At 48.8% G+C, this 24,617-nt stretch overlaps 1 protein-coding gene across 1 annotated transcript; it reads left to right on the top strand.

Moving 5' to 3' along the window:
* Positions 1-618: 618 nt before the first annotated feature.
* Positions 619-23,621, top strand: LOC310899440 (uncharacterized protein; the record flags this gene model as incomplete). Its single annotated transcript, XM_083835792.1, has 6 exons — positions 619-668; positions 16,110-16,254; positions 16,835-16,985; positions 19,678-19,775; positions 19,878-20,022; positions 23,207-23,621. The coding sequence occupies 6 exons, from the start codon at positions 619-621 to the stop codon at positions 23,308-23,310; spliced, it is 693 nt and encodes a 230-aa protein (XP_083691918.1). The 3' UTR covers positions 23,311-23,621.
* Between the last annotated feature and the right edge of the window lie 996 nt (positions 23,622-24,617).

The raw sequence follows: 24,617 nt of genomic DNA, 5'->3' as shown, positions 1-24,617 counted from the left end.
GCTTCCTCCCTGGTTTCCTATTGCGTCCCATACTGGTTTGGGTAAGCAATTTCAGAGGAAATTTGACTTCTCCGTGGAGCAGCGTGCGCCTGACAGCTAGCTGGAGACAGCACACACGGCATTGAGTCAGCGCTCCGAGTGCGGTCCTGAGTTGCAGTAAAGGTAAAACAATTGCAGACTGACAGTTTAGCTTCTAAGGAGCACATACAAATAGCAGGTTTGCCTCTAATGCTTAAAAGGCGAGGTTCCGAGATCATATTTCACGGACTGCTTCCTATAGATTTCAAGAAATGCCATCGTTCTGAAGCACAGCCGCCCTCTGTTATTGTTTAAAGGGAACAAACTGCCTTGAGACCCGTTACCTGCGAGGGAACCGAGGGCGGAAGTGACGTCAGGGCGTGCCTTCCCTGAGGGCCAAAACGGCTCCGTGATTGGCTGGACCGTGAGGGCGGATGTGGTGTCCTGGCGAGCCGTCATTGAGGGCGGATACGCTTCATGATTGGCTGGGAACCCAGGGCGGAAGCGGCGTCACGGCTAGCCTTAACTCAGGGCGGAAACGCTCCGTGATTGGCTCGGAGGAACCCAGGGCGAAGGTGCCGTGCAGGGCTTGCCGGCGCTATGGGCGGCAGCGGCCGCGCCGGGCCGCCGAGGCGCGGTGCCGCAACGAGGTTGGTGGTCGGTGCCGCCCCGGGCCGGGCCGGGCCGGGAGGGGGCGAGGCGGCGGGCGGTTGGGGCGCCACGCGGTCGGCGGCTTCTGCGGAAACGGCCCTTGTGCGGGGCGGGGGCGGCGCCGCGCCGGAGCGGAGCGGAGCGGGCGTGCGGCGGGGTCTGCACTGCGCGGGGCTTCGGAGGGCTGGGGGAGAGGGGGGCGAAGCGGCGCGGGGGGGGGCGGCTGCGTGCGCTTGGCCGACTCCCCTCTGGGTCGGATGGACTGCTCCGTCCCGCGGCATGCTGGGAGCTGTAGTTCTGTGGCGCGCGGCCGGTCTTTCCCCGAGCCGGGGCCGGGGCCGGGGCCGGGCCGTGCGCGCCGGGAGGCGCAGGTTGCCGCTGGCTGCGAGCGCGGCTGCCGGCGGTGAGGCGAGCGAGAGCCTTCGGGGGCGCTTCCCCGGAGCGTCGGGCCGGGAGGGGTGGGGGCTGCGGCGGCCGGGCGCGGGTCCTCGCTGCGCTCGATCGTCGGGCTGCGCCTCGGAGGTTTTCCTCCCCCCGCGCGCTGACGGCCGGCTCTCTCCTTTCCCTGCGGCTCACCAGGGCAGAAGCAGCTCCCCGCCGCTGGGACCCCCGCGGGGTTTGTCGCCGAGCGAAGGTGGCGCGGCAGCTGAAGGGAGGAAAGCTGCAGCTGGCGTGCTGCAGTCGCAGGTTTCCCAGGAGAAAGAGCAGCCCGTCTGTCCCAGCTGTCCGGGTAAGTCGCAGCGACCTCCGGGTGAAATCCTGGCGTGAAGGGGTTTTTGGTGGCTCTCTTAGACGGCTAGCCCTACCAAAGGTCGCATCGGTTACAAAAGGTAGTAGTAACCTTGCAGTTTGTGTGTTCTGTAACGTCTGTAGCACAATAAACTGGCAGGTGAAGGAATGAGCGGGTACAAATACACGTGACTCTACAGCTGAGATTAAATAACGTGCAGGTTCTTCTGCGTTTTGTCTTTCAAAGCGCGTTGTTTGACTCGGTGGTCCTTAACGATGATCCTCGGTGGTCCCTTCCAACTCAGGATATTCTACGATTCTGTTGTTGCCGAGCGCCTGAACTTTTTGCTCACATTACTGAGGAAAGGAATGGCTGTGCTTCTTCCCCACCCCCCTCTCTTTTTCTTTTTTTTTCCTCTCCTCTCCTCCCTCGATGACGGGGACTCGAAATGTTTTTCTCAGATGTCCATGTGGAAATTTTTTAAAAAAAAAAAAAAAGAAGCTGATGGTGAACACTGACAGAATTGGGTGACACTTTCAAGGTAGAGGGCAAAGAACGTGGAAATTTCTAGTACGTTAGTGTTACTCTGTTAGCAAAACCGACGTACACGCCGCTTGCTGTTCCTAGTTTTTTGGTTTGGCCTGGTTTTCCTTTCAGAAGTCTCCCCGAAGGCCTTTGTGGACAAAACTTTGTCCCGCTTCAGCTTTAAGAATTATCCTAGAAGTAATGAACAAGTGCTTGCAGGGCTTTATGGAACGCTAGTTGCGGTCAGTCAAGAACGACTTGGGAGGCAATTCCTTTCGTGGAATTGTAGAGTGATCGAGAGATCAAGGCCAGCGTTGTGAAGAAATAGTGCCAGGTTATAGTCACAGGTGACTGCCTTCTGAAGGGAACAGAGGCTCCCATCTGCAGACCAGACCATCTTTACTGAGAGCTTTTCTACCTGCCTGGGGCTTGGATCAGGGACGTTGCTAGCGAGCTTACGAGCTTAGTTCAAACTTCAGATTATTCCCTACTCCTGCTCTTTCACGTGGGTACCAACAAAGTTGCAGCAAGAAGTCTGCGTTCAATCAAAATAAATTTCAGGGCCCTGGGAAGATAGCTAAAGGATTCAGAAGCACGGGTTATCGTCTAGCATTTTGGGATATATTAAACACAGCGTAGCCAGCTGGTCAAAAGAGGTGATTCTCCCACTGTATTTAGCGTTGGCGAAGCCTCTCCTTCAATATTGTGTGCGATTCTGGGCTCTACAATATAAAAAGAACGTTAAGATCCCTGAAAGCGTACAGAGGAGGGCAACAAAGCCGGTAAAAGGACTGGAAGGCACGCCCTGTGTGGACGCTACGGTACTTCTGCTAGCTCCTCGGAATTGTATATAGTCATGAGTAACACTCCTGATTCTAAATAGATAGTCTTTCCCTGCATATAAGCCGAACGCTATTCTACAATCGTTTGCTTCTTCCGGCAGTGGATTCTGTCTTTCAGTGATTTATGGGTACTTTACATGTCCTGGATATTGCTTTCCAGATACCTGGAGCTTGCTAGCTTTTCTGTCTCCCAGACGTGTGGCTGATAGTGGTCTAGTCTTGTGAGCTGTGCTGCCGTGAAGTCTGTCACCTGTTGATGCTGAAGGTACTTTTCTAGAAAGAGGAAGGTGGTAGGTACAGTTTCACACCAGGACATCAACAAAATCACGTACTCTTTTTATCATCTCCAGACGTGTTTCCTTCGGTGGCTTCTGGACTTTGGTCCGTATTGTAGGCCCCGAGAAGGAAGGAGGAGGTTGGCTTTTCATAACCACAGTTTCTTCCAGCTGTTTCAGATGGATTTCATGGTTGATTCTAGTTGAAATGACTGCCTCAGGAAAAAAAACAACAAAAATGATAGAAACTGTTCCAAAAGTTTGGCGATCCCTGTTTCTCTTGGCTGAAACTGTTTTTATTCTACTGTGACCTTTTTAAGATAGGCAAAAATAAAATTCTGTGTAGCATCCAAGATGCAAATGAACCTTCAGTTTATGAGATAGCAAGGCTAACTTTGAGTTTTGATCAGACTGGTGATGTTTCTTGTTGCCTTTCCTAGGCCTTTTCCAAAAGCTTAAACGTGTAAGTTGCTCTTCGACGCTGATGAGCATTGGGGTGATGTTTTCATAGGATTATGTGCAGTACCGAGGCCTGATTTCCCCTTTTGCCTCTGCATTTCTTCACGTTTATCTGCTTTGAATTGTGCTTGCTATTTGGTTGCATAGCGGCTGCAAAGGAATCACAGGCTGGTTGAGGTCGGAAGGACCTCCAGAGGTCACCCGGTCCAACACCCCTGCTCAAGCAGAGCCACCCAGATCTGGTTTTCCAGGACCACGTCCAGACAGGTTTTGAAACCTCACAAAGACCGTGACTCCACGACCTCCCTGGGCAGCCTACGCTAGTGCTCAGTCACCCTCACAGCGAAAAAGTATTTACTGATGTTCAGGAAACCACAGGAGGGGAACATCCTATGTTTCGGCCTGTGTCTGTTGCCTCCTTTTTTTGTTCCTTGGGTACCAGTTAGAAAAGTCTGGCTTTGTCTTCCTTCCACCCTCCCTTCGTGTATTTACAGACATCGATGAGATCCCCTCCAAGCCTCCTCTTCTCCAGGCCGAACGGTCCCAGCTCTCCCAGCCTGTCCTCATAGGAAAGGTGCTTCAGTCCCTTACCGTCCTCGTGGCCCTCCGTTGGACTCTTTGCAGTGTGTCCAGGTCCCTCCTGTACTGGGAGGCCCAGGCCCAGCACTCCAGGTGCGGCCTCACCGTTCCTGAGCAGAGGCGGAGGATCGCCTTTCTTGACCTGCTGGCAATACTTTGCCTAATGCCACCCAGGATACCCTCAGCTGCTTTTGCAGCAAAGGCACATTGCTGTTTCGTGTTCAAGTTGGCGTCCACCAGGAAACTTAGCTCCTTTTCCGAGAAGTTCCTTTCTGGGAAAAAGTGCGATATCAGCGCTTTTCACTTTGTCCTACTGCAATAAATTTGTATCAGCTATAAAGCTTTTCATCTTGTAACCCCACGTCTCAGACGATTACAAATATGGTGAACAGCAAAAGTAAAGGTGAAATCTTACTGCGACCCTTCCTCTACCATGGAACGTGGTTACTCCCATTCTTTCTTTTGTCTTCTGTCTTCCAAAACACGCTTGAAATAGTCAGGTACCTTTTTAAAATGAACTCTTATCTCCTCGCGTGTGTCACTTTTTTTCGAAGAACACGAAAATACGCTCTACTTTATAAAGTATGACCTCGCTTTAAAAAGCTGTTTTAACGCTCCTTAATTAAGTCTTCTTAATCAAGTGTCCGCTAGTTCTTTTCTTACCTCCTGTTATTTTCCTTAACGTGGGAATTCCTGCTCTGGCAATTTCTGTAGGACGCTTCTGAAATAGAAGTCCGGGCCTATTAGTCACATTTCAAGTCATCTGTCCTACAGACAATTTCAAGAGAGTTAAAAATGAAAACGTAGCTTATCCGTGAGCTACTTGAGAACTCCTTAGTGAAATGCTGCGTGAGCCTTTTGACTTGTTACTTCTGCTTCTGTTTCAAAACTTGTTCTGTATCGTTTCAGTTTGAGACAGGTTCTTTGATATCCACGCCAAGAAGAAAACCTTTCTTCCGTAGGAACCCTTCAGTGTGCACAGGGAGAGGCGTGGAGAGAGCAGCTATTCTGCAAGCTGTTACTCAGGCCGCTTTTGGCTTCCAGCGCTGTTTGTACATTCCCGTGTTGTTTTGCAATCTTTTCTCTTTTCGTTAGTTGTCTAATTAAACTTTTTCAAAGGATGCCTCCCTGTTTTCAGTTTTCTCCTACGCCCTGAGATTTAGCCGTCCTTGTATTCTTTTGCTCTTTGTCAAGTCTCTTTGATACAAGCTGTGTGCAGCTTTGATACGAGCTTGTTTGTCCCCTATGACCTGGATGATCTTGCTGAATCTCCGTGATGCCTTGAAAAGGGCTGTGCTCGGGGACCGTGGCAGCATTTTGGTATCTGATACAGATTTTCCTGTTCTGGCATACAGTGAATTTCTTTGATATGTCTATTAGGACCGTACCTGTTTTCCTGCTTTGAGTAAAGAGTTGGAAGATGAAAGGTTAGCGTTCGTTTCCTCCCACATGGGCTGTAACCTTTGTCTGCGTGTCTTGTGGTTGTGTTTTGTTTGTTTGTTTGTTTGTTTTGGCAGGCCCTCCAGCAGAGCAGCAGGGTGAAAGGGCTCGAGCTGGTGGCAGGACCCTGGCAGCTCTGCAGCCTGAGCAGGTGAGAGAACAGTATGTGCTCACTCTTTAAGGTTGGGAACACGTGGCAAGCCTTAAAATACAGGTTTATAACACAAATGGGTCCTGGAAAAAATCAGCTGGCTCCAAGCATCCAGGGAGTCAAGACGGCGAGAAGATGTGTCAGTAGAAATGAGCTGAAGTGAGCCAGATGTCAAACACCACGGACTTCATATAAGGATGCAGTTGAGAAACTTTTCTCTTTCAGAGAGCGGAGATTGATTGTTGTCTTGCTGACTTGTTACGTGATCAGAGAGAAGAAATTCTCTTGGCAAACGAGAAGGACTTAGAAGAAGCTGAAAATAAAGGTAATATTATGGGTCCTTTCATGGTACTCCTGTTGTCATGAGCTTTTCTGGGCCTCAAAGGAAATGAGCAGAACTAGAATATTCCGTCACCTGCAATTGGATATTGCGGCTGTCACAGGTTAGTGAGCCCAGGACTTTGAGAGCTTGTCAGTGGAAACAGCTGCAGCTTCCATAATTACATGAGAGATGTCTTCATCAGAGAAGACAGAGAGGCCTTTGAAAACAGCAACCCACGGCATTGTTTAAAAAAAAAAATAAAAAAATCTAAATAAATAAATAAATAGCGTTTTCTTTTGCCAAAGGAGGCTCGCTTTAGGAATTGAATATAGCAAGTATCTGCCCTGTTATCGTCATGTATGAAATAGCATGAGTATCTCCTGGGCTGGTTAACGTGATGTTTGGCCCCTGTGGGGAAGGTTGTTACTGAAAAATGATGCTTTCCGGAACGAACCATATTACCTTCTGACCGAGGAAAGTACAGTTCAGGCAGCATAGACTAAATCCGTTCTCTTGCGTTCGAGGGGTGCATCGAGAAGCTGGTCTTGGGTTAGAAAATGTGTGAAACTGGCACGTCGCAAACTGTAATGCAGAGAGGTCTTTGATAACAAAAGCGTATTTCTGTTGGTGAGTTACTGGAAGGCTGCAAGAAGTCTTGCCTCAAAAGACTCTTCTGAAATGAATTCTGTTGCCATCCCAATTTTTTTTCCTCTACGGGCACATTCTTGGGACTTGCTTCTGCAATGTCGAGAGTTATTCAGGGTTGGTTTTTGATACCCAGCGTAGAGAAGGAGTTAGCTTACGTTCAGGTGCTGCGGTTTCTGCACGTGTCTTATAACGTAGGTTCCCTGCTTAACTTGCAATTTATGAGGTTCCTACCAATGAGCACTTTCCTGTCCATGCCGAACGCAGCTGAGTTGCAGGCTACCATTAAACATCAAATGTTTGATATAGATTGCTAATAGCAAATCGCAACTGTTAAGAATATATGCTAAAAAAAAATTAGCACAGAAAGTAGAAGCTCTAGGCTGTGAGTGGTCTGTCCCATACTGATACTGCATGTTTGCACCGAGGCAGAATGATTGCTTTCACTCGCTTGTGGAGCGATGAGTCTAGGCTCTCACTGCTAGTATTTTTAGCAAGACTGATTGAGCATTTCTCTAACGTATGAGCAAGTGTTTGAGGAGCAAGTGATGGGTATGGGCACTTAGAAAGAGACTGCCAAAGGGCAGCTTCCTATTTTATAACTGAATTTTGTGAGCGTTGGTCCTCGTTTCATACTGAAGGGGAGTAGGCTCTAGTGAAGGGAGTATGTTCACGTGAAAGGAAAAGGCACTAGTCTCCCTCGTCTGCCATTATTACTTCCTTGCTGCTAGCTCTGTTCTTCATAGAAAGCCAGCATGTTTCCTCGTCACATTCTAGTCTGCCTGCCTAGACTTCAGCCTTTGCCTCCTGGGTCTCTTGCCTTGCATAGACAATCTCTCCCCTTCTCCTCTTCTTCTTCATCTCATTTGTAAACCTTTTATCAGGCTGATTCTTACTGCCTTCCCACCCCCACCCTCCGACCTTTTTCTATTTTTTCCTTTTTTTCTATTTTTTTTACAGACTTAGGATGGCTTGTCTTGTTAGTTACTTTTTTTCCTGCCAGCCCCCAGCCTCAAGTTCTCCGATGCGACTTCAGAGGATCATCTTTGATACCTCCGCATCTGAATAATACGGTTTCTGTCCCATGCTGTAGCTGACGGCAGGACGGACTCTGAGTGCAGAGGAGAGGTTGCTTCCTCCCTGGTTTCCTATTGCGTCCCATACTGGTTTGGGTAAGCAATTTCAGAGGAAATTTGACTTCTCCGTGGAGCAGCGTGCGCCTGACAGCTAGCTGGAGACAGCACACACGGCATTGAGTCAGCGCTCCGAGTGCGGTCCTGAGTTGCAGTAAAGGTAAAACAATTGCAGACTGACAGTTTAGCTTCTAAGGAGCACATACAAATAGCAGGTTTGCCTCTAATGCTTAAAAGGCGAGGTTCCGAGATCATATTTCACGGACTGCTTCCTATAGATTTCAAGAAATGCAATCGTTCTGAAGCACAGCCGCCCTCTGTTATTGTTTAAAGGGAACAAACTGCCTTGAGACCCGTTACCTGCGAGGGAACCGAGGGCGGAAGTGACGTCAGGGCGTGCCTTCCCTGAGGGCCAAAACGGCTCCGTGATTGGCTGGACCGTGAGGGCGGATGTGGTGTCCTGGCGAGCCGTCATTGAGGGCGGATACGCTTCATGATTGGCTGGGAACCCAGGGCGGAAGCGGCGTCACGGCTAGCCTTAACTCAGGGCGGAAACGCTCCGTGATTGGCTCGGAGGAACCCAGGGCGGAGGTGCCGTGCAGGGCTTGCCGGCACTATGGGCGGAAGCTGTCGGGCCGGGCCGCGCCGGGCTCAGCTCGGGTCGGGCCGCCGCGGCGCGGTGCCGCAACGAGGTTGGTGGTCGGCGCCGCCCCGGGCCGGGCCGGGCCGGGAGGGGGCCAGGCGGCGGGCGGTTGGGGCGCCACGCGGTCGGCGGCTTCTGCGGAAACGGCCCTTGTGCGGGGCGGGGGCGGCGTCGGAGCGGAGCGGAGCGGAGCGGGCGTGCGGCGGGGTCTGCACTGCGCGGGGCTTCGGAGGGCTGGGGGAGAGGGGGGCGAAGCGGCGCGGGGGGGGGCGGCTGCGTGCGCTTGGCCGACTCCCCTCTGGGTCGGATGGACTGCTCCGTCCCGCGGCATGCTGGGAGCTGTAGTTCTGTGGCGCGCGGCCGGTCTTTCCCCGAGCCGGGGCCGGGGCCGGGGCCGGGCCGTGCGCGCCGGGAGGCGCAGGTTGCCGCTGGCTGCGAGCGCGGCTGCCGGCGGTGAGGCGAGCGAGAGCCTTCGGGGGCGCTTCCCCGGAGCGTCGGGCCGGGAGGGGTGGGGGCTGCGGCGGCCGGGCGCGGGTCCTCGCTGCGCTCGATCGTCGGGCTGCGCCTCGGAGGTTTTCCTCCCCCCGCGCGCTGACGGCCGGCTCTCTCCTTTCCCTGCGGCTCACCAGGGCAGAAGCAGCTCCCCGCCGCTGGGACCCCCGCGGGGTTTGTCGCCGAGCGAAGGTGGCGCGGCAGCTGAAGGGAGGAAAGCTGCAGCTGGCGTGCTGCAGTCGCAGGTTTCCCAGGAGAAAGAGCAGCCCGTCTGTCCCAGCTGTCCGGGTAAGTCGCAGCGACCTCCGGGTGAAATCCTGGCGTGAAGGGGATTTTGGTGGCTCTCTTAGACGGCTAGCCCTACCAAAGGTCGCATCGGTTACAAAAGGTAGTAGTAACCTTGCAGTTTGTGTGTTCTGTAACGTCTGTAGCACAATAAACTGGCAGGTGAAGAAATGAGCGGGTACAAATACACGTGACTCTACAGCTGAGATTAAATAACGTGCAGGTTCTTCTGCGTTTTGTCTTTCAAAGCGCGTTGTTTGACTCGGTGGTCCTTAACGATGATCCTCGGTGGTCCCTTCCAACTCAGGATATTCTACGATTCTGTTGTTGCCGAGCGCCTGAACTTTTTGCTCACATTACTGAAGAAAGGAATGGCTGTGCTTCTTCCCCACCCCCCTTTCTTTTTCTTTTTTTTTCCTCTCCTCTCCTCCCTCGATGACGGGGACTCGAAATGTTTTTCTCAGATGTCCATGTGGAAATTTTTAAAAAAAAAAAAAAGAAGCTGATGGTGAACACTGACAGAATTGGGTGACACTTTCAAGGTAGAGGGCAAAGAACGTGGAAATTCCTAGTACGTTAGTGTTACTCTGTTAGCAAAACCGACGTACACGCCGCTTGCTGTTCCTAGTTTTTTGGTTTGGCCTGGTTTTCCTTTCAGAAGTCTCCCCGAAGGCCTTTGTGGACAAAACTTTGTCCCGCTTCAGCTTTAAGAATTATCCTAGAAGTAATGAACAAGTGCTTGCAGGGCTTTATGGAACGCTAGTTGCGGTCAGTCAAGAACGACTTGGGAGGCAATTCCTTTCGTGGAATTGTAGAGTGATCGAGAGATCAAGGCCAGCGTTGTGAAGAAATAGTGCCAGGTTATAGTCACAGGTGACTGCCTTCTGAAGGGAACAGAGGCTCCCATCTGCAGACCAGACCATCTTTACTGAGAGCTTTTCTACCTGCCTGGGGCTTGGATCAGGGACGTTGCTAGCGAGCTTACGAGCTTAGTTCAAACTTCAGATTATTCCCTACTCCTGCTCTTTCACGTGGGTACCAACAAAGTTGCAGCAAGAAGTCTGCGTTCAATCAAAATAAATTTCAGGGCCCTGGGAAGATAGCTAAAGGATTCAGAAGCACGGGTTATCGTCTAGCATTTTGGGATATATTAAACACAGCGTAGCCAGCTGGTCAAAAGAGGTGATTCTCCCACTGTATTTAGCGTTGGCGAAGCCTCTCCTTCAATATTGTGTGCGATTCTGGGCTCTACAATATAAAAAGAACGTTAAGATCCCTGAAAGCGTACAGAGGAGGGCAACAAAGCCGGTAAAAGGACTGGAAGGCACGCCCTGTGTGGACGCTACGGTACTTCTGCTAGCTCCTCGGAATTGTATATAGTCATGAGTAACACTCCTGATTCTAAATAGATAGTCTTTCCCTGCATATAAGCCGAACGCTATTCTACAATCGTTTGCTTCTTCCGGCAGTGGATTCTGTCTTTCAGTGATTTATGGGTACTTTACATGTCCTGGATATTGCTTTCCAGATACCTGGAGCTTGCTAGCTTTTCTGTCTCCCAGACGTGTGGCTGATAGTGGTCTAGTCTTGTGAGCTGTGCTGCCGTGAAGTCTGTCACCTGTTGATGCTGAAGGTACTTTTCTAGAAAGAGGAAGGTGGTAGGTACAGTTTCACACCAGGACATCAACAAAATCACGTACTCTTTTTATCATCTCCAGACGTGTTTCCTTCGGTGGCTTCTGGACTTTGGTCCGTATTGTAGGCCCCGAGAAGGAAGGAGGAGGTTGGCTTTTCATAACCACAGTTTCTTCCAGCTGTTTCAGATGGATTTCATGGTTGATTCTAGTTGAAATGACTGCCTCAGGAAAAAAAACAACAAAAATGATAGAAACTGTTCCAAAAGTTTGGCGATCCCTGTTTCTCTTGGCTGAAACTGTTTTTATTCTACTGTGACCTTTTTAAGATAGGCAAAAATAAAATTCTGTGTAGCATCCAAGATGCAAATGAACCTTCAGTTTATGAGATAGCAAGGCTAACTTTGAGTTTTGATCAGACTGGTGATGTTTCTTGTTGCCTTTCCTAGGCCTTTTCCAAAAGCTTAAACGTGTAAGTTGCTCTTCGACGCTGATGAGCATTGGGGTGATGTTTTCATAGGATTATGTGCAGTACCGAGGCCTGATTTCCCCTTTTGCCTCTGCATTTCTTCACGTTTATCTGCTTTGAATTGTGCTTGCTATTTGGTTGCATAGCGGCTGCAAAGGAATCACAGGCTGGTTGAGGTCGGAAGGACCTCCAGAGGTCACCCGGTCCAACACCCCTGCTCAAGCAGAGCCACCCAGATCTGGTTTTCCAGGACCACGTCCAGACAGGTTTTGAAACCTCACAAAGACCGTGACTCCACGACCTCCCTGGGCAGCCTACGCTAGTGCTCAGTCACCCTCACAGCGAAAAAGTATTTACTGATGTTCAGGAAACCACAGGAGGGGAACATCCTATGTTTCGGCCTGTGTCTGTTGCCTCCTTTTTTTGTTCCTTGGGTACCAGTTAGAAAAGTCTGGCTTTGTCTTCCTTCCACCCTCCCTTCGTGTATTTACAGACATCGATGAGATCCCCTCCAAGCCTCCTCTTCTCCAGGCCGAACGGTCCCAGCTCTCCCAGCCTGTCCTCATAGGAAAGGTGCTTCAGTCCCTTACCGTCCTCGTGGCCCTCCGTTGGACTCTTTGCAGTGTGTCCAGGTCCCTCCTGTACTGGGAGGCCCAGGCCCAGCACTCCAGGTGCGGCCTCACCGTTCCTGAGCAGAGGCGGAGGATCGCCTTTCTTGACCTGCTGGCAATACTTTGCCTAATGCCACCCAGGATACCCTCAGCTGCTTTTGCAGCAAAGGCACATTGCTGTTTCGTGTTCAAGTTGGCGTCCACCAGGAAACTTAGCTCCTTTTCCGAGAAGTTCCTTTCTGGGAAAAAGTGCGATATCAGCGCTTTTCACTTTGTCCTACTGCAATAAATTTGTATCAGCTATAAAGCTTTTCATCTTGTAACCCCACGTCTCAGACGATTACAAATATGGTGAACAGCAAAAGTAAAGGTGAAATCTTACTGCGACCCTTCCTCTACCATGGAACGTGGTTACTCCCATTCTTTCTTTTGTCTTCTGTCTTCCAAAACACACTTGAAATAGTCAGGTAACTTTTTAAAATGAACTCTTATCTCCTCGCGTGTGTCACTTTTTTTCAAAGAACACGAAAATACGCTCTACTTTATAAAGTATGACCTCGCTTTAAAAAGCTGTTTTAACGCTCCTTAATTAAGTCTTCTTAATCAAGTGTCCGCTAGTTCTTTTCTTACCTCCTGTTATTTTCCTTAACGTGGGAATTCCTGCTCTGGCAATTTCTGTAGGACGCTTCTGAAATAGAAGTCCGGGCCTATTAGTCACATTTCAAGTCATCTGTCCTACAGACAATTTCAAGAGAGTTAAAAATGAAAACGTAGCTTATCCGTGAGCTACTTGAGAACTCCTTAGTGAAATGCTGCGTGAGCCTTTTGACTTGTTACTTCTGCTTCTGTTTCAAAACTTGTTCTGTATCGTTTCAGTTTGAGACAGGTTCTTTGATATCCACGCCAAGAAGAAAACCTTTCTTCCGTAGGAACCCTTCAGTGTGCACAGGGAGAGGCGTGGAGAGAGCAGCTATTCTGCAAGCTGTTACTCAGGCCGCTTTTGGCTTCCAGCGCTGTTTGTACATTCCCGTGTTGTTTTGCAATCTTTTCTCTTTTCGTTAGTTGTCTAATTAAACTTTTTCAAAGGATGCCTCCCTGTTTTCAGTTTTCTCCTACGCCCTGAGATTTAGCCGTCCTTGTATTCTTTTGCTCTTTGTCAAGTCTCTTTGATACAAGCTGTGTGCAGCTTTGATACGAGCTTGTTTGTCCCCTATGACCTGGATGATCTTGCTGAATCTCCGTGATGCCTTGAAAAGGGCTGTGCTCGGGGACCGTGGCAGCATTTTGGTATCTGATACAGATTTTCCTGTTCTGGCATACAGTGAATTTCTTTGATATGTCTATTAGGACCGTACCTGTTTTCCTGCTTTGAGTAAAGAGTTGGAAGATGAAAGGTTAGCGTTCGTTTCCTCCCACATGGGCTGTAACCTTTGTCTGCGTGTCTTGTGGTTGTGTTTTGTTTGTTTGTTTGTTTTGGCAGGCCCTCCAGCAGAGCAGCAGGGTGAAAGGGCTCGAGCTGGTGGCAGGACCCTGGCAGCTCTGCAGCCTGAGCAGGTGAGAGAACAGTATGTGCTCACTCTTTAAGGTTGGGAACACGTGGCAAGCCTTAAAATACAGGTTTATAACACAAATGGGTCCTGGAAAAAATCAGCTGGCTCCAAGCATCCAGGGAGTCAAGACGGCGAGAAGATGTGTCAGTAGAAATGAGCTGAAGTGAGCCAGATGTCAAACACCACGGACTTCATATAAGGATGCAGTTGAGAAACTTTTCTCTTTCAGAGAGCGGAGATTGATTGTTGTCTTGCTGACTTGTTACGTGATCAGAGAGAAGAAATTCTCTTGGCAAACGAGAAGGACTTAGAAGAAGCTGAAAATAAAGGTAATATTATGGGTCCTTTCATGGTACTCCTGTTGTCATGAGCTTTTCTGGGCCTCAAAGGAAATGAGCAGAACTAGAATATTCCGTCACCTGCAATTGGATATTGCGGCTGTCACAGGTTAGTGAGCCCAGGACTTTGAGAGCTTGTCAGTGGAAACAGCTGCAGCTTCCATAATTACATGAGAGATGTCTTCATCAGAGAAGACAGAGAGGCCTTTGAAAACAGCAACCCACGGCATTGTTTAAAAAAAAAAAATAAAAAAATCTAAATAAATAAATAAATAGCGTTTTCTTTTGCCAAAGGAGGCTCGCTTTAGGAATTGAATATAGCAAGTATCTGCCCTGTTATCGTCATGTATGAAATAGCATGAGTATCTCCTGGGCTGGTTAACGTGATGTTTGGCCCCTGTGGGGAAGGTTGTTACTGAAAAATGATGCTTTCCGGAACGAACCATATTACCTTCTGACTGAGGAAAGTACAGTTCAGGCAGCATAGACTAAATCCGTTCTCTTGCGTTCGAGGGGTGCATCGAGAAGCTGGTCTTGGGTTAGAAAATGTGTGAAACTGGCACGTCGCAAACTGTAATGCAGAGAGGTCTTTGATAACAAAAGCGTATTTCTGTTGGTGAGTTACTGGAAGGCTGCAAGAAGTCTTGCCTCAAAAGACTCTTCTGAAATGAATTCTGTTGCCATCCCAATTTTTTTTCCTCTACGGGCACATTCTTGGGACTTGCTTCTGCAATGTCGAGAGTTATTCAGGGTTGGTTTTTGATACCCAGCGTAGAGAAGGAGTTAGCTTACGTTCAGGTGCTGCGGTTTCTGCACGTGTCTTATAACGTAGGTTCCCTGCTTAACTTGCAATTTATGAGGTTCCTACCAATGAGCACTTTCCTGTCCATGCCGAACGCAGCTGAGTTGCAGGCTACCATTAAACATCAAATGTTTGATATAGATTGCTAATAGCAAATCGCAACTGTTAAGAATATATGCTAAAAAAAAAAATTAGCACAGAAAGTAGAAGCTCTAGGCTGTGAGTGGTCTGTCCCATACTGATACTGCATGTTTGCACCGAGGCAGAATGATTGCTTTCACTCGCTTGTGGAGCGATGAGTCTAGGCTCTCACTGCTAGTATTTTTAGCAAGACTGATTGAGCATTTCTCTAACGTATGAGCAAGTGTTTGAGGAGCAAGTGATGGGTATGGGCACTTAGAAAGAGACTGCCAAAGGGCAGCTTCCTATTTTATAACTGAATTTTGTGAGCGTTGGTCCTCGTTTCATACTGAAGGGGAGTAGGCTCTAGTGAAGGGAGTATGTTCACGTGAAAGGAAAAGGCACTAGTCTCCCTCGTCTGCCATTATTACTTCCTTGCTGCTAGCTCTGTTCTTCATAGAAAGCCAGCATGTTTCCTCGTCACATTCTAGTCTGCCTGCCTAGACTTCAGCCTTTGCCTCCTGGGTCTCTTGCCTTGCATAGACAATCTCTCCCCTTCTCCTCTTCTTCTTCATCTCATTTGTAAACCTTTTATCAGGCTGATTCTTACTGCCTTCCCACCCCCACCCTCCGACCTTTTTCTATTTTTTCCTTTTTTTCTATTTTTTTTTACAGACTTAGGATGGCTTGTCTTGTTAGTTACTTTTTTTCCTGCCAGCCCCCAGCCTCAAGTTCTCCGATGCGACTTCAGAGGATCATCTTTGATACCTCCGCATCTGAATAATACGGTTTCTGTCCCATGCTGTAGCTGACAGCAGGACGGACTCTGAGTGCAGAGGAGAGGTTGCTTCCTCCCTGGTTTCCTATTGCGTCCCATACTGGTTTGGGTAAGCAATTTCAGAGGAAATTTGACTTCTCCGTGGAGCAGCGTGCGCCTGACAGCTAGCTGGAGACAGCACACACGGCATTGAGTCAGCGCTCCGAGTGCGGTCCTGAGTTGCAGTAAAGGTAAAACAATTGCAGACTGACAGTTTAGCTTCTAAGGAGCACATACAAATAGCAGGTTTGCCTCTAATGCTTAAAAGGCGAGGTTCCGAGATCATATTTCACGGACTGCTTCCTATAGATTTCAAGAAATGCCATCGTTCTGAAGCACAGCCGCCCTCTGTTATTGTTTAAAGGGAACAAACTGCCTTGAGACCCGTTACCTGCGAGGGAACCGAGGGCGGAAGTGACGTCAGGGCGTGCCTTCCCTGAGGGCCAAAACGGCTCCGTGATTGGCTGGACCGTGAGGGCGGATGTGGTGTCCTGGCGAGCCGTCATTGAGGGCGGATACGCTTCATGATTGGCTGGGAACCCAGGGCGGAAGCGGCGTCACGGCTAGCCTTAACTCAGGGCGGAAACGCTCCGTGATTGGCTCGGAGGAACCCAGGGCGGAGGTGCCGTGCAGGGCTTGCCGGCACTATGGGCGGAAGCTGTCGGGCCGGGCCGCGCCGGGCTCAGCTCGGGTCGGGCCGCCGCGGCGCGGTGCCGCAACGAGGTTGGTGGTCGGCGCCGCCCCGGGCCGGGCCGGGCCGGGAGGGGGCCAGGCGGCGGGCGGTTGGGGCGCCACGCGGTCGGCGGCTTCTGCGGAAACGGCCCTTGTGCGGGGCGGGGGCGGCGCCGCGCCGGAGCGGAGCGGAGCGGGCGTGCGGCGGGGTCTGCACTGCGCGGGGCTTCGGAGGGCTGGGGGAGAGGGGGGCGAAGCGGCGCGGGGGGGGGCGGCTGCGTGCGCTTGGCCGACTCCCCTCTGGGGCGGATGGACTGCTCCGTCCCGCGGCATGCTGGGAGCTGTAGTTCTGTGGCGCGCGGCCGGTCTTTCCCCGAGCCGGGGCCGGGGCCGGGGCCGGGCCGTGCGCGCCGGGAGGCGCAGGTTGCCGCTGGCTGCGAGCGCGGCTGCCGGCGGTGAGGCGAGCGAGAGCCTTCGGGGGCGCTTCCCCGGAGCGTCGGGCCGGGAGGGGTGGGGGCTGCGGCGGCCGGGCGCGGGTCCTCGCTGCGCTCGATCGTCGGGCTGCGCCTCGGAGGTTTTCCTCCCCCCGCGCGCTGACGGCCGGCTCTCTCCTTTCCCTGCGGCTCACCAGGGCAGAAGCAGCTCCCCGCCGCTGGGACCCCCGCGGGGTTTGTCGCCGAGCGAAGGTGGCGCGGCAGCTGAAGGGAGGAAAGCTGCAGCTGGCGTGCTGCAGTCGCAGGTTTCCCAGGAGAAAGAGCAGCCCGTCTGTCCCAGCTGTCCGGGTAAGTCGCAGCGACCTCCGGGTGAAATCCAGGCGTGAAGGGGATTTTGGTGGCTCTCTTAGACGGCTAGCCCTACCAAAGGTCGCATCGGTTACAAAAGGTAGTAGTAACCTTGCAGTTTGTGTGTTCTGTAACGTCTGTAGCACAATAAACTGGCAGGTGAAGAAATGAGCGGGTACAAATACACGTGACTCTACAGCTGAGATTAAATAACGTGCAGGTTCTTCTGCGTTTTGTCTTTCAAAGCGCGTTGTTTGACTCGGTGGTCCTTAACGATGATCCTCGGTGGTCCCTTCCAACTCAGGATATTCTACGATTCTGTTGTTGCCGAGCGCCTGAACTTTTTGCTCACATTACTGAGGAAAGGAATGGCTGTGCTTCTTCCCCACCCCCCTCTCTTTTTCTTTTTTTTTCCTCTCCTCTCCTCCCTCGATGACGGGGACTCGAAATGTTTTTCTCAGATGTCCATGTGGAAATTTTTAAAAAAAAAAAAAAGAAGCTGATGGTGAACACTGACAGAATTGGGTGACACTTTCAAGGTAGAGGGCAAAGAACGTGGAAATTCCTAGTACGTTAGTGTTACTCTGTTAGCAAAACCGACGTACACGCCGCTTGCTGTTCCTAGTTTTTTGGTTTGGCCTGGTTTTCCTTTCAGAAGTCTCCCCGAAGGCCTTTGTGGACAAAACTTTGTCCCGCTTCAGCTTTAAGAATTATCCTAGAAGTAATGAACAAGTGCTTGCAGGGCTTTATGGAACGCTAGTTGCGGTCAGTCAAGAACGACTTGGGAGGCAATTCCTTTCGTGGAATTGTAGAGTGATCGAGAGATCAAGGCCAGCGTTGTGAAGAAATAGTGCCAGGTTATAGTCACAGGTGACTGCCTTCTGAAGGGAACAGAGGCTCCCATCTGCAGACCAGACCATCTTTACTGAGAGCTTTTCTACCTGCCTGGGGCTTGGATCAGGGACATTGCTAGCGAGCTTACGAGCTTAGTTCAAACTTCAGATTATTCCCTACTCCTGCTCTTTCACGTGGGTACCAACAAGTTTGCAGCAAGAAGTCTGTGTTCAATCAAAATAAATTTCAGGGCCCTGGGAAGATAGCTAGAGGATTCAGAAGCACGGGTTATCGTCTAGCATTTTGGGATACATTAAACACAGTGTAGCCAGCTGGTCAAAAGAGGTGATTCTCCCACTGTATTTAGCGTTGGCGAAGCCTCTCCTTCAATATTGTGTGCGATTCTGGGCTCTACAATATAAAAAGAACGTTAAGATCCCTGAAAGCGTACAGAGGAGGGCAACAAAGCCGGTAAAAGGATTGGAAGGCACGCCCTGTGTGGACGCTACGGTACTTTTGCTAGCTCCTCGGAATTGTATATAGTCATGAGTAACGCTCCTGATTCTAAATACATAGTCTTTCCCTGCATATAAGCCGAACGCTATTCTACAATCGTTTGCTTCTTCCGGCAGTGGATTCTGTCTTTCAGTGATTTATGGGTACTTTACATGTCCTGGATATTGCTTTCCAGATACCTGGAGCTTGCTAGCTTTTCTGTCTCCCAGACGTGTGGCTGGTAGTGGTCTAGTCTTGTGAGCTGTGCTGCCGTGAAGTCTGTCACCTGTTGATGTTGAAGGTACTTTTCTGGAAAGAGGAAGGTGGTTGGTACAGTTTCACACCAGGCCATCAACAAAATCACGTACTCTTTTTATCATCTCCAGACGTGTTTCCTTCGGTGGCTTCTGGACTTTGGTCCATATTGTAGGCCCCGAGAAGGAAGGAGGTTGGCTTTTCATAACCACAGTTTCTTCCAGCTGTTTCAGATGGATTTCATGGTTGATTCTAGTTGAAATGACTGCCTCAGGAAAAAAAAATAACAAAAATGGTAGTCCAAACAACTTATAAAAAAATAAAAATAAAAAACAAACGAAAACACCGCTCCCATTTCCTCACAGCTTATTCATTTGCTGTGGTATCTTCTTTATGGAAAGAAGTGTCCTTTCCTTCCCAAGCTGTAAAGGAAGAGTTCAGGTACTCTTCACTTGTGCGCTTTAATCTGTGACGTGTTTGTTCGCATAGAACTTCTGGGAAGTTTGGCGGTAGAGTTTAGGGTTTACATGTTAGGTAAACAGAAGTATCGCTCAACTCAGAACATAGTTAAATAAAAGTACAATATTTATTTAAAATGAATAAGTGTGTGTCTATAGTCTTGTGTCCTTTCTTTGCAGAACTCAATAGTTAGCCTTTATACATATTTCTAAGTTGCCCGGTTTATCAGTGTACAACACAGCATTCGGGAATATCATCTGAGATTTTAGGTGAAGAGGACTGTCCTTTGTTCAGTTGTGCACTCTTGTGTGTCAGCCCTGATTCTGAACCGTATAAAAGCTGGAAACTTCTTTCCGGTTTTCTCTCTAACCTCACTGAAGTGTGGGTACTTCCCAGCGTACGTGATGCTATTCAGCATGTGGATATTCTGTTTCCTCACACTAGCTACAATTCCGGTGAAGTTACGCATCTTGAGCCTGCATGTTAGTGTTTCATCCTTTCAGTTCCACAAAAGGAGGGTTCAGTGGAAGTTTTGAATCCTGTAGAGTGGAATACAGGATTTTAGCCTCAAAGGCTTTAGTTATTTTTCCCTGGTGAGCTTTGGAACAGAAGATATGTAACATTAACAATTTTTTATTATTCATTTCAGGACTCTTTGACAGCCCTCCTGGATCCGATGATGCAAAGCTCACTGACATATCCTACCCAGGAGACCAACAATCGGTGACGTTTGGAACCAAATCCCAGGTGGGAAACATAAGTGATCAAAGTGGAGCAAGAATTCGTGTTGAGCATGGGGATTCAAATAACAAGTGCATTTTCGGGAACTGGCTCTATCCTTCATCGCAGGTGAAAGCAGCTCTGTGGGCCCTCCAAGGAGGCACCTCTGCAGTGATTGCAAGTGGAACCCACCCAAAGATCTCGGGTCGTGTCATCACAGGTGTTGTGGAAGGGAAGAAAGTTGGAACTTTTTTTTCAGAGGTAAAACCTGCAGGTGAGTACGGAAGTAACATGTACATTGGGAGCTGTAGAGATTTCCTGGAAGTTTAGGGTCAAAATTTGGCTAGGCCTGCCTGTTCAACAAATGGGAAACTACGCTCTGCTTGACAAACGGCTTTTGAAAGGTAACTTTTAATGTTGGAATAGAACATCTTGAATCCTCTGCTCGGGTTCCTTCCAGCTGATGACTTGCTGCATCAGACTTGCATTCAAAGAACTAGGTAGAATTTGTATTGCTTTTAGTCTTAGAGGTTATCATCTATTATTGAAGATTCCAGGGTGAAAGCGTGCATATAGAATGTACGGCTGAACTAAGATAGTGTGTAGTTTGGGTTTTTGTCGTAAGTTCTTTTAATGACTCGGTCTTTTGTTACCGTATGCAGGAATGTTTTCCTGCCTCTGTGTTGCTGTGACAATGTAACAAGGGCCGCAGAAAGTCAGACCAAAGATCGGTGGTCTTAGCAGAATGGAACGAGTATAGAGCGATACTTGTGACTTGCACTTTAAGACAAGCCAATGCCTTTGAGTATAAAAACGCTTAATGTGTTTCTTGTAAAAATCGGCCATATCCTTTGAACCCATGTAAACACTTAGCATCCGTGGGTCACAGCAGTCACGAGCCTTAACTAGGTATTGTGCGTAAACTCTGGAGCTAGCACTATGTGGAGAACTGCTTCCTTTATTTTGTGTGTGTTTGTGGGCAGGAGGAGCGTTGAAGTTTGCTTCCTGCTAGCTTTTGATGCCCCCGCCTTCTGTATGGAAAGAGAACACGGGTGATCGATCTCTGTTCAACTTCTGTGATATGAGACATCGTCTTTTCCCTCATCGTCTCTTTGTCACATGAAAAAGGTTTTTTCTTAGTCCTTTTCTACAGAAACTGTTCCAAAAGTTTGGCGATCCCTGTTTCTCTTGGCTGAAACTGTTTTTATTCTACTGTGACCTTTTTAAGATAGGCAAAAATAAAATTCTGTGTAGCATCCAAGATGCAAATGAACCTTCAGTTTATGAGATAGCAAGGCTAACTTTGAGTTTTGATTAGACTGGTGATGTTTCTTGTTGCCTTTCCTAGGCCTTTTCCAAAAGCTTAAACGTGTAAGTTGCTCTTCGACGCTGATGAGCATTGGGGTGATGTTTTCATAGGATTATGTGCAGTACCGAGGCCTGATTTCCCCTTTTGCCTCTGCATTTCTTCACGTTTATCTGCTTTGAATTGTGCTTGCTATTTGGTTGCATAGCGGCTGCAAAGGAATCACAGGCTGGTTGAGGTCGGAAGGACCTCCAGAGGTCACCCGGTCCAACACCCCTGCTCAAGCAGAGCCACCCAGATCTGGTTTTCCAGGACCACGTCCAGACAGGTTTTGAAACCTCACAAAGACCGTGACTCCACGACCTCCCTGGGCAGCCTACGCTAGTGCTCAGTCACCCTCACAGCGAAAAAGTATTTACTGATGTTCAGGAAACCACAGGAGGGGAACATCCTATGTTTCGGCCTGTGTCTGTTGCCTCCTTTTTTGTTCCTTGGGTACCAGTTAGAAAAGTCTGGCTTTGTCTTCCTTCCACCCTCCCTTCGTGTATTTACAGACATCGATGAGATCCCCTCCAAGCCTCCTCTTCTCCAGGCCGAGCGGTCCCAGCTCTCCCAGCCTGTCCTCATAGGAAAGGTGCTTCAGTCCCTTACCGTCCTCGTGGCCCTCCGTTGGACTCTTCGCAGTGTGTCCAGGTCTCTCCTGTACTGGGAGGCCCAGGCCCAGCACTCCAGGTGCGGCCTCACCGTTCCTGAGCAGAGGCGGAGGATCGCCTTTCTTGACCTGCTGGCAATACTTTGCCTAATGCCACCCAGGATACCCTCAGCTGCTTTTGCAGCAAAGGCACATTGCTGTTTCGTGTTCAAGTTGGCGTCCACCAGGAAACTTAGCTCCTTTTCCGAGAAGTTCCTTTCTGGGAAAAAGTGCGATATCAGCGCTTTTCACTTTGTCCTACTGCAATAAATTTGTATCAGCTATAAAGCTTTTCATCTTGTAACCCCACGTCTCAGACTATTACAAGTATGGTGAACAGCAAAAGTAAAGGTGAAATCTTACTGCGACCCTTCCTCTACCATGGAACGTGGTTACTCCCATTCTTTCTTTTGTCTTCTGTCTTCCAAAACACACTTGAAATAGTCAGGTAACTTTTTAAAATGAACTCTTATCTCCTCGCGTGTGTCACTTTTTTTCAAAGAACACGAAAATACGCTCTACTTTATAAAGTATGACCTCGCTTTAAAAAGCTGTTTTAACGCTCCTTAATTAAGTCTTCTTAATCAAGTGTCCGCTAGTTCTTTTCTTACTTCCTGTTATTTTCCTTAATGTGGGAATTCCTGCTCTGGCAATTTCTGTAGGACGCTTCTGAAATAGAAGTCCGGGCCTATTAGTCACATTTCAAGTCATCTGTCCTACAGACAATTTCAAGAGAGTTAAAAATGAAAACGTAGCTTATCCGTGAGCTACTTGAGAACTCCTTAGTGAAATGCTGCGTGAGCCTTTTGACTTGTTACTTCTGCTTCTGTTTCAAAACTTGTTCTGTATCGTTTCAGTTTGAGACAGGTTCTTTGATATCCACGCCAAGAAGAAAACCTTTCTTCCGTAGGAACCCTTCAGTGTGCACAGGGAGAGGCGTGGAGAGAGCAGCTATTCTGCAAGCTGTTACTCAGGCCGCTTTCGGCTTCCAGCGCTGTTTGTACATTCCCGTGTTGTTTTGCAATCTTTTCTCTTTTCGTTAGTTGTCTAATTAAACTTTTTCAAAGGATGCCTCCCTGTTTTCAGTTTTCTCCTACGCCCTGAGATTTAGCCGTCCTTGTATTCTTTTGCTCTTTGTCAAGTCTCTTTGATACAAGCTGTGTGCAGCTTTGATACGAGCTTGTTTGTCCCCTATGACCTGGATGATCTTGCTGAATCTCCGTGATGCCTTGAAAAGGGCTGTGCTCGGGGACCGTGGCAGCATTTTGGTATCTGATACAGATTTTCCTGTTCTGGCATACAGTGAATTTCTTTGATATGTCTATTAGGACCGTACCTGTTTTCCTGCTTTGAGTAAAGAGTTGGAAGATGAAAGGTTAGCGTTCGTTTCCTCCCACATGGGCTGTAACCTTTGTCTGCGTGTCTTGTGGTTGTGTTTTGTTTGTTTGTTTGTTTTGGCAGGCCCTCCAGCAGAGCAGCAGGGTGAAAGGGCTCGAGCTGGTGGCAGGACCCTGGCAGCTCTGCAGCCTGAGCAGGTGAGAGAACAGTATGTGCTCACTCTTTAAGGTTGGGAACACGTGGCAAGCCTTAAAATACAGGTTTATAACACAAATGGGTCCTGGAAAAAATCAGCTGGCTCCAAGCATCCAGGGAGTCAAGACGGCGAGAAGATGTGTCAGTAGAAATGAGCTGAAGTGAGCCAGATGTCAAACACCACGGACTTCATATAAGGATGCAGTTGAGAAACTTTTCTCTTTCAGAGAGCGGAGATTGATTGTTGTCTTGCTGACTTGTTACGTGATCAGAGAGAAGAAATTCTCTTGGCAAACGAGAAGGACTTAGAAGAAGCTGAAAATAAAGGTAATATTATGGGTCCTTTCATGGTACTCCTGTTGTCATGAGCTTTTCTGGGCCTCAAAGGAAATGAGCAGAACTAGAATATTCCGTCACCTGCAATTGGATATTGCGGCTGTCACAGGTTAGTGAGCCCAGGACTTTGAGAGCTTGTCAGTGGAAACAGCTGCAGCTTCCATAATTACATGAGAGATGTCTTCATCAGAGAAGACAGAGAGGCCTTTGAAAACAGCAACCCACGGCATTGTTTAAAAAAAAAAAATAAAAAAATCTAAATAAATAAATAAATAGCGTTTTCTTTTGCCAAAGGAGGCTCGCTTTAGGAATTGAATATAGCAAGTATCTGCCCTGTTATCGTCATGTATGAAATAGCATGAGTATCTCCTGGGCTGGTTAACGTGATGTTTGGCCCCTGTGGGGAAGGTTGTTACTGAAAAATGATGCTTTCCGGAACGAACCATATTACCTTCTGACCGAGGAAAGTACAGTTCAGGCAGCATAGACTAAATCCGTTCTCTTGCGTTCGAGGGGTGCATCGAGAAGCTGGTCTTGGGTTAGAAAATGTGTGAAACTGGCACGTCGCAAACTGTAATGCAGAGAGGTCTTTGATAACAAAAGCGTATTTCTGTTGGTGAGTTACTGGAAGGCTGCAAGAAGTCTTGCCTCAAAAGACTCTTCTGAAATGAATTCTGTTGCCATCCCAATTTTTTTTCCTCTACGGGCACATTCTTGGGACTTGCTTCTGCAATGTCGAGAGTTATTCAGGGTTGGTTTTTGATACCCAGCGTAGAGAAGGAGTTAGCTTACGTTCAGGTGCTGCGGTTTCTGCACGTGTCTTATAACGTAGGTTCCCTGCTTAACTTGCAATTTATGAGGTTCCTACCAATGAGCACTTTCCTGTCCATGCCGAACGCAGCTGAGTTGCAGGCTACCATTAAACATCAAATGTTTGATATAGATTGCTAATAGCAAATCGCAACTGTTAAGAATATATGCTAAAAAAAAATTAGCACAGAAA

Source organism: Anser anser, assembly GCF_964211835.1.
Source record: "Anser anser genome assembly, chromosome: 4".
NCBI lineage: Eukaryota > Metazoa > Chordata > Aves > Anseriformes > Anatidae > Anser > Anser anser.
The sequence above is the reverse complement of the archived record's forward strand: the minus strand, read 5'-3'. Positions and strand labels throughout refer to the sequence as shown.